This window comes from Opisthocomus hoazin, chromosome 25 (assembly GCF_030867145.1).
Source record: "Opisthocomus hoazin isolate bOpiHoa1 chromosome 25, bOpiHoa1.hap1, whole genome shotgun sequence".
NCBI lineage: Eukaryota > Metazoa > Chordata > Aves > Opisthocomiformes > Opisthocomidae > Opisthocomus > Opisthocomus hoazin.
Genome location: NC_134438.1, coordinates 9,066,066 through 9,074,222, shown reverse-complemented (window position 1 = coordinate 9,074,222; position 8,157 = coordinate 9,066,066). Strand labels below are relative to the sequence as shown.

Here is an 8,157-nt window from a genome sequence, read left to right as displayed (position 1 = left end):
GAGCACCCCGCGTCTCCTTGGCAGGTTTTGGGGGGTCCTCTCCAGCCCTCCTCCCCACACACGGGGGATGCTCAGGGGACGTTGCTCCAGCAAACGCTGAGCTTCTGAATCGGGACCAACGGGGCTCCTGCTGTCCCCCGGGGAGCAGAGGTGGCCAAACAGCCACAGGGAACTGTTCAGTCACTTGGATTCCATTTTCTCTCTTCCCCTTCCCTAACTCTCACTGTCCTGCAAGCCTTGCCACCAGGAATGGTCCGTCCTCTCCTCGTCCACATGAGCCTTTCCTCTGGACGTGGCAGTCCCCAGCCCGTGTTTCGTCATCCGCTAGCTGCGACATCTTCCTCATAGTCACAGGGTACATAAAACACGCTTTTTTCCTCAGAATTGCTGACTTGGTGAAGCAATCGGGACAGGATTGTAGCTGTGGTTGCAGGAGTTGCTGAGCAACGCGTTGGCCATCACCTCCTCTACACCACGCTCCCACCGTCTTCATCTGGGGCAAAGCTCACACCAGGAGCAGTACGGAGAGCAGGAGCTTTGGCAAAATCCCTTTTCTTGTGAAATCAAACAAAAGCTGGAGCCGGTGCTGAGCCCGGGCTACGCGTCCTGATGGGTTCAACCCCTCCTGCCTGAAAGCAGAAGTGGCTGTGGGCATCAGCTGTAGCAACGTAACCACAAACCCCATCCCCACCGGCGTGGAGAGGCATCGATCATCTGACTGGGTGAGCAACCTCCATCCCACCGGGCTTGGAGGGACACGTGGAGAGGAACGGGGGCAGAAGTAGTTGGGGGGGAGGCTGGACAGCAGAGTCTTGCTGCAAGGGCAAAGGTGAAGCAGCTCAGTGAAAACTGGCTGAAAACAGGGATTAGGAGAGAGCTGCTCCAGGGAAACACGAGCCTTTTACCCACCGCTGGTGAGAACTGGCTCAGGTGCTTCTCCTGTCTCATCCCAGCTCCTCCCCACGCTTGCCCCGTGGGGGAAAAAAAACCAGATTTTTCTGGCCAGACAGGTCCCAAAATTACACCTGGGAAGCAGGAGGGGGAGGGTTTGTCCTGCTGAGTGCAGCGATCTTCCCTGAGATCCCATAAGGAATGTCTGCAGGAAAAATGATCTACAAAAATGAGGGCAACCAGTGGAAAAGCAAAAGCCGGTGGCCTCGGAGGGAACCCTGTGCCCTGTCCCCCCCGGTCCCCAGGCACAGGGTTCCCTCCGAGACCACCGGTTGTTATCAGGGTGAAGGAGCAAGGAGGGTTCACAGATTGGAGGGGACACCCCGCTCCCGGTGCGAACCCCAAATCTTATTGAACGCTGCCTTGCACAGCTCTGCCTTTGCAGCCATGGCCAAGTGGGTCTTCCCATGCCAAAGAGCCACGGCCACCAGCCTGATGCTCAGAGAGACGGCCAGAGGCTTCCTCCGTTGCTCCATGGTGGCAGATGAGAATCCCAAAATCCCACTTCAGGGTTGAATGCATCCTCCTCCAGGAGATGCCACTGGCTCTGGTTACTGGGGGTCCCACCCTGGTGTGGTGCCCTCCTTTTGGGGTGCCCACGGCATGGTGGTGTTGGCCATGGGTGCTGGGTGGGAGCCCCTAAGGACTGGGGGTTGCAGGGATGCAGCACGGTGTACCGAGGGGCTGCAAACACTCCTGCTTCCCACCGTGCCCCTCTCCTCCTGCCTGCAAAGGGAATCCAAGCTGCACAGAGCCCACAGCCCCCTCGCAGGGACCCCTGCCCATCTGCTCCCCGCTCTGCCGGACCCAGCCCCCTGCCTGCCACCTTCCCCCTGCTCTCCCCGGCTCCCGATGCCCCTCATCCCATCCCACGCTATCGGAGCTGCCGGAGCAAAGTCCAGGGTGGCTCCCATAGGCTCCGAGGATGCTGCTGATAGCCCCAACAGTCTTTTGTTCTCGGCTTTAAATAATCCCCTGGGAACAAACGCAGATGAGGGGTCCCTGGAAGGTGAGTAAAAGATACTGGGGGAATCCTGAGCAAGAGGAGAAGCCAAAAGTCAATCCCAAACCCGAGTGGATGAAGGGACCTTGTTCTCTTTCCCCTGCCAGACCCTGAGCTGGGGAGCAGCCGGCAGAACCCCAGCGCCAAGGGAAACGCCGTGCCATCCCAGCACCCGCCCGCAGCTCCTCCGGCAGGATCTCAGCCCCTTTCTGCTGATGTCACGGCACGGGGCCCCGCAGCCGCCTTCCCCAGGCGGCGGGCAGATGGGAATCAGCCGCCCTTTCCTGGATCCTCCTCTCTCGCCTCTTCCCTCCCCGGGACGCCGGCTGGAACAGAGCCGAGAGCCTTGGCCGCCCGGCAGACGGATGCCCTGGCAGGTGAGTGAGCTGCCCTCCAGCCCCTCCTGCCCCGGGGATGCCACCGAGAGCTCGGCTGAGCAGGGGACCCCCGGAGCAACAGCCAGCAGGCAAAAAGGTTGGGAAACTCCATTTTGAGTTTAAAACCGCCTGGCCTCCGAGAAAGCTGCCTGGCGCTGGCTAAAGGACTGGAAAGTTTCTGAGTGCTGAGATACGAGGCTGTGCTGTGCCAAGGATGCTGCCCACGGCCGGGCTGGGGTGGCAGAGGGGGTACGGGAGAGCCTGGACCCCATGGCCGAGAGCCGCCCTGGCAGGGGCGATGTGCCAAGGGGGAACGGCGCAGGGCTGGCCAACGCATCGGGGAAAAATGCAGGGATGAGGCTGAAAGCGTTTCCTTCTGCGCCTTGGCCGGTGCCGTGCCGGACGCTGCCACGCAGCCACGGCTGCCGAGACGCCGGAGGATGCTCGTCCCGCCTGGGGAGGGGGTTTGCTGGAGGTGCTCGGGGCTCCTGCCTGGAGATGGCTGGGACACCAGCACGTGTTGGGGACGCAGCCTGCAGGGAGCCTTTTGGGGTGCTCCCAGGCTGGGTGGCATCCTGGGCTGTGCTTGGGGCCCCAGAAAAGTCCAGCCGGCCATGGTCTTCTGTAACGAATGTGATTTTCCCCAGGACCCCGGTGTGTGCCAGGTTTAGGGGGGAGGGATTGCACTTCAGAGGGAGAGGCAGGGAAGGTTCTCACAGCAGCTTTAGTGGTGATGGTTCGGTGCGGCGCGGCGGCGTGTCTGAACGTGCACCGGCGCCTCGGGAGCCGACGTGGGCTGGGCTAGGCACAGGGGTTTCTGGCCCCACCATCACCGGGACGCGAGCGCAGCAGGGTGCTGCCACGGCACGGACACGGCGATGTCCAGGACCCTGGGACAGCCAGGGTGGGAGTGGGGAGAGGCCGTGGGGAGCAATGGCTGCTCCCACACCTCCGCCAGCGCCGCGGGGCTTGCCGGGAGCTGGTCCCATCCCCGCAGCCAGGTGACCCCCTCTTGCCCCACAGGGCCCGTCCATGGATGCCAGCAAGAAGGTGGATCTGAAGATAATTATCATAGGGGCTCTGGGGTAAGGAGCGGCGCTGGCAATGGGAGGGAAGCCCCAGGCGTGCACTGGCCCGGGAGCCTGCGGGTGTGCAGCCCCTGTCCTTGCTGCGACAGACCCCCTGGGCCCGGCTGCGCAGTGCAAAGCCTCACCCACGTCCCTTCCCTCCTGCCAGCGTGGGCAAAACCTCCCTCCTGCACCAGTACGTGCACAAGACATTTTACGAAGATTACCGCACCACGCTGGGCGCCAGCATCCTGACCAAAGTCCTCGCGGTGGACAACACCCCCCTGAAGCTGCAGGTGAGCGGGGCTGGGACCACCATTTACGCCACACATTTACCACCACCTCATTACTAGTTGATCTTCAAGGTCCCTTCCAACCCTTACCATTCTATGATTCTATGTCCTGCTGTCCCCAGGCGCCTACTGGCATCGTGAGGTGGGGGCTGGATTTGCAGGGCCTGATATTCAGCAGCTTTGAGAATCCGTGAACTACACCAGAATTCCACATGAGATCTGGGGACTCGGCACTCCCTGAAGCTGGTCCCCTGAGCCTAAGAGAGCACAGGGCTGCAAACACCCACACCGCTCGTGACGTGTGTCTGTACCTGTGCCCTTCTCTGCTCTAGATCTGGGACACAGGGGGACAGGAGCGATTCCGATCCATGGTGTCAACGTTTTACAAAGGCTCCGACGGCTGCATGCTGGCCTTTGACGTGACGGACAGGGAGTCCTTTGAGTCCCTGGACAACTGGAGAGATGACTTCCTTGACAAGGTCATTCCAAGGGAGCAAGGGTTCCCCATGGTCGTGCTGGGGAACAAAATAGACATCTGCGATCGCCAGGTAAGGGTGGAGGAGAGAGAACGCGGGGTGTGGATTGGGACACCGTAGTGACCCAACAGCTTACGAGCGCTGAATCCTTCTGCAGAGCCAGGCTTCTTCTGATGCTCACGTGAAAACCAAGGCTCCTGGGCAAGAAGCTGCTGGGCCCCCGGTGCTGCTGCCTCCCCTATGTCCCTCGGAGGGCTTGATGTTGTGGTTCAAATCCTCCTTTCCCGCAGGTACCCAAGGAGACTGCCGCAGCCTGGTGCAAGGAGAAAGACATCCCTTATTTTGAAGTCAGCGCCAAGAACAACATCAACGTTGCAGAGGCCTTCGAGACCCTGGCGAAGCAGGCGTTAACCACGGTGAGCAGCGCTCCTGCACCGAGCCTGGGCCAGCAGCAGGGATTCGGGTGGGATCAGGACTCAGCCGCTGCCCAGAGCCGATGCGACAGACCCCCCCAGCCCACCCTCCGATGCAGAATATCTTCTGCTTATTTTGTGTAGGAAAGTCCCAGGAAGAGAAATGCATGTTTAATTTCTGAAAAGAGATCTAAAACAAGTTAGAATAGAGTCAGAATTGCTCCTTCTCTTGGCCCACGGTGCAGGGAACAGGCGTGCCAGCACTGTCCTCTAGCGGCCAGCCCACGGGGACCTGCGTGTCCCCACGCCAGGCGAGCGGGGTGGCTTTTCCCTGGAGTCCATCTTCACTCGCGAATTGGGACAGAACCTGTGCTCCCTGGTCCTTTAGTCCGCTTAGGCTGACTCCGTGCTAACGTCACTCACCCTCTCTCTTCTCTGTTTTTCCAGTATAAAGGGATTTTTGAGAGTTATTTAACCGATTCCATCAAACTCACTCCCAACGACAAGCCCAAGAAGAGGTGCTGCTGACCCCGGGCACGCTGCCACGCTCCAGGCTGCCCTGCGTGAGCACGGCCCAGCCGAGCACCCCACGATGCCCAAGGCTGGAGCCCTGCCCAGGGGGGTCCGTGCCCCCCACCCAGCCGCAGAGGCTGCCCAAGCCGCGGCGCAGGACGGTCGCTGCTCAACGCTCCGGGGCCAGCTGGCTGCGCATCCCGGGACTCGCCACTTCCCACATCTCCAGGGCTGCTCGCCCACCCCGGCAGCCTCCCACGTCGCTGCTGCATCATGGTGGCCCTGTCCTCCTCAATGTGCTGCCACCCGGCACCCGAGCGGGCGATCCCCCTGCGGTGACGGTGCCGGGGAGCCGGGCAGTGCTGCTGACACCTTGCCTTGGCCATGACCTCGGCCCCGCTGGTGATCCTTCCTAGGGTGGGGACTGGTGGCCCTGTGGCACTCACGGTGCATACGGGCTGTCCTGGGGGAGGAGCGGGGCTGGTGGCCACGGCACAGGTCTGAGAGCAGCCGGGTCCCCTCCCGGGATCTGCCGCCGCGGATGTCACTGTTCCGTGCCTCGGCTTCCCCTGCTCCCACGCACCCCCCCATCAAACACCTTCCACCTCCCGCCTCACTGGTGAGGATCCTCAGTAAAGCACTTTGCCAAGGGATTCTTTTTTTAAAAAAAGGAAATTAAATATTTCATTTTTATTTATATCTATGTGTCGCAAAACACTCCTGCGGTCCGGCGGACAGGAGGACGGGGTGGGGGCTCCGGGCTCGTGCGCTGTCCCACGGGCTACGCTCCAGAATTTCCTCCGGCGAGGTCAGCAGCTCTGAGCCTGCACCAGCCTCTCGGGGCAGGGGGATGCATTTTTGGGGCTGGATTTTTTTTTTCCAGAGCAAATTTTGAGTCAGGGGAGAAAGGAGGCACCTGGGGCATGGTGCAAAGCGGGTGTGCAGCAGTGGCGTGGGGACCTGGCCGGGGCAGCTGTCACCAGAGGGAGCCCACTGGGAGCTGAGCTGAGCGCCCGCTTCCCTGCTTGCATCCATCCTGCTCCGGCTCGGGCACCTTGGCCAGGCTGTGTCGAGGCACGGGCTGGGGCTGGGCGGTGAGGTGGCCATGGCCACCCCGTGCCACCTTCCCCATGGCCTTAGAGGCCACATCCCTGGGGCTGCAGCACCTGGCTCACTGCGGAGCCGTAGGGCTGGACGGAGCGGGGCAGACCCCCAGCCGGGCACCCTGCCCCATAGGTCTCCACGGGACCTCCTGCCTTCTCGCCACCCCGCTCCAGACCCACCCACGCTGACTCCAGTGGTCCCGCAGAGCTTCCCAGGGGCTGTGGGGGCTCTACCCCAGCATCGCCCGCATATTTTCGTGAGCAGCAGCCCCATTGTGGCTGTCCCCCACCCAAGGCCACCGAGATGTGACACAGCCCAGGGACAGCACCCATCCGGGGCAGTGACAGGGCACGGGGTGCGCGCGGGCAGGGCGAAACCAGAGCAAGGGCTCAGCACGGTGGGCGCGGGGGGCCGTGGCACCGTAATTAGCCTGCCAGTCTCCGGAGAGGCACGTAGAGATGTTCCCACCCTCCTCCTTACGCAACACTCAGCCTGTTTATTTGGGCACCAGGCCGGGGAGAGGATTTATCCCTCAATATTGGGAGGAGAGGGGCATTAACTATTTCCTCACCAAGCTCCGCACGCCCTTTCCCCCTGTATCCCTGAGGCGGCTGGACAACGGACCCCTCCCTGTGCCCAGCATCGGGACGCAGCCCCCGTCCCAGCACAGCCCGGGGCTGAGCATCAGCCAGCACGCTCGGCCAGGTCTGTGTGGACGGCAGGTGACAAGCACCGTCCGCTTCAATAGCCATATTGTTTCTAATTCCACCCTTTCTCCAGCAGCTCTCCGTGCTGGAAGCGGATGCAAACTCGATCTGTTTGATTGCAGCAAGCAGCAATTTGGACAGCCAGAGCTGCGCAGGCCACACAAACGCACTCAGCAGAGCGGGTGCTCCCTCGGCCGGGGCTGAGCAGCCGCTGGTACATGCCCAGGGCTGCCTCTGGTGCCAGAGCCCATGAGCAGCAGGAGCCGGAGCCAGGCGGGAGCTGCAGGCTCGGCTCAGGGTCTGCCTGCGGACCGGGCTGCCCTGGCGTGTCGCAGCACCCAGCCGAGCTGGGGTCAGACCTTTGACCGCGGGCGAAGCTCACTCCAGAGCCCTTGTTCAGGCTCTGAGACACTGGGGTTGAACTGAGTGGGACACAGAACAACAGGGCCCAAGCACTTGAGTGGCCATGGAGCATCATTCCAGGCACAGAAATTAAGACTGTGTAAGAGCTCGCAAACCTTGGGAGCTGGCAGGACCTCCAACGGCATCACCACCTCTTAGAGACCCCGGGTAACGCGCTTGCAGATGTGCAGCACCATGCTGGAGGCACCCACAGCCATGCAGCTGTTCTCCTCCCTCCATCCCTCATGGGTAGGAGCGCTGGCGTGGTCCTGCCGGCCCGGCAGCCCTGAGATGGTCAGGGTGACCCCAGGAATCCTTGCTCCAGGAAGAGCGGGAGGCTGACCAGGCGGCACTGCGCCAGGCAGGATGCTGGCACGAGCGGCCAGAGGTGCTAAGCTGGTAACACCATCCTGCAGCCGAAACGTGATAAAGGATGGGGAAAAGTTTGCAGCTCACAGGATTAACAAGGTCAGCTCGAGATATTCTCAGGGTGAAAATCAAAGGGAAAAATGTTTGCCTTGTGTGACTCAGTGAGTTCCTGTGAAGCCAGCGGTAGCAGCTCACCACGGCCGAGGGCCTGGCCCATGGCAACGGCCAAGAAACCAAATCAACCTGAGCTCTCGCCCTCCCGCTGTCCTACCCCACGCTGACGTATTTAATAAGTCAAAGATACTTTCCAGCCGTGATGCTGGGCTCTGCGCGTCACTCAGCTTGGCCAGCACAGCCAGGCTGCACCTCTGCCTCTGCAGGGTTCCGTTCACTGATCAAAGCTAGGCACAAAAATGGGTAAAAGCCCAGCCTGAGGATGCTGATCACCAAACAGAAACCATCCCTACCCTGTGGCACGTATG

At 61.4% G+C, this 8,157-nt stretch overlaps 1 protein-coding gene across 1 annotated transcript; it reads left to right on the top strand.

The window, feature by feature from the left end:
* Window positions 1–2,197: 2,197 nt before the first annotated feature.
* RAB7B (RAB7B, member RAS oncogene family) lies at window positions 2,198–5,738 on the top strand. The gene is made up of 6 exons (XM_075443001.1): window positions 2,198–2,331; window positions 3,355–3,416; window positions 3,568–3,694; window positions 4,024–4,239; window positions 4,458–4,583; window positions 5,028–5,738. Exons 1-6 carry the CDS (start codon window positions 2,218–2,220, stop codon window positions 5,106–5,108), a joined length of 726 nt encoding a protein of 241 aa, XP_075299116.1. The 5' UTR covers window positions 2,198–2,217; the 3' UTR covers window positions 5,109–5,738.
* Window positions 5,739–8,157: the final 2,419 nt, after the last annotated feature.

Excerpts from the sequence above, each read along its gene's own strand:
- RAB7B (XM_075443001.1), top strand. The coding sequence starts at position 2,218 with ATGGGAATCAGCCGCCCTTTCCTGGATCCTCCTCTCTCGCCTCTTCCC. Across the intron at positions 2,332-3,354 it reads GCAGACGGATGCCCTGGCAG|GGCCCGTCCATGGATGCCAG; the intron begins GTGAGTGAGCTG and ends CTTGCCCCACAG. Across the intron at positions 3,695-4,023 it reads ACACCCCCCTGAAGCTGCAG|ATCTGGGACACAGGGGGACA; the intron begins GTGAGCGGGGCT and ends TCTCTGCTCTAG.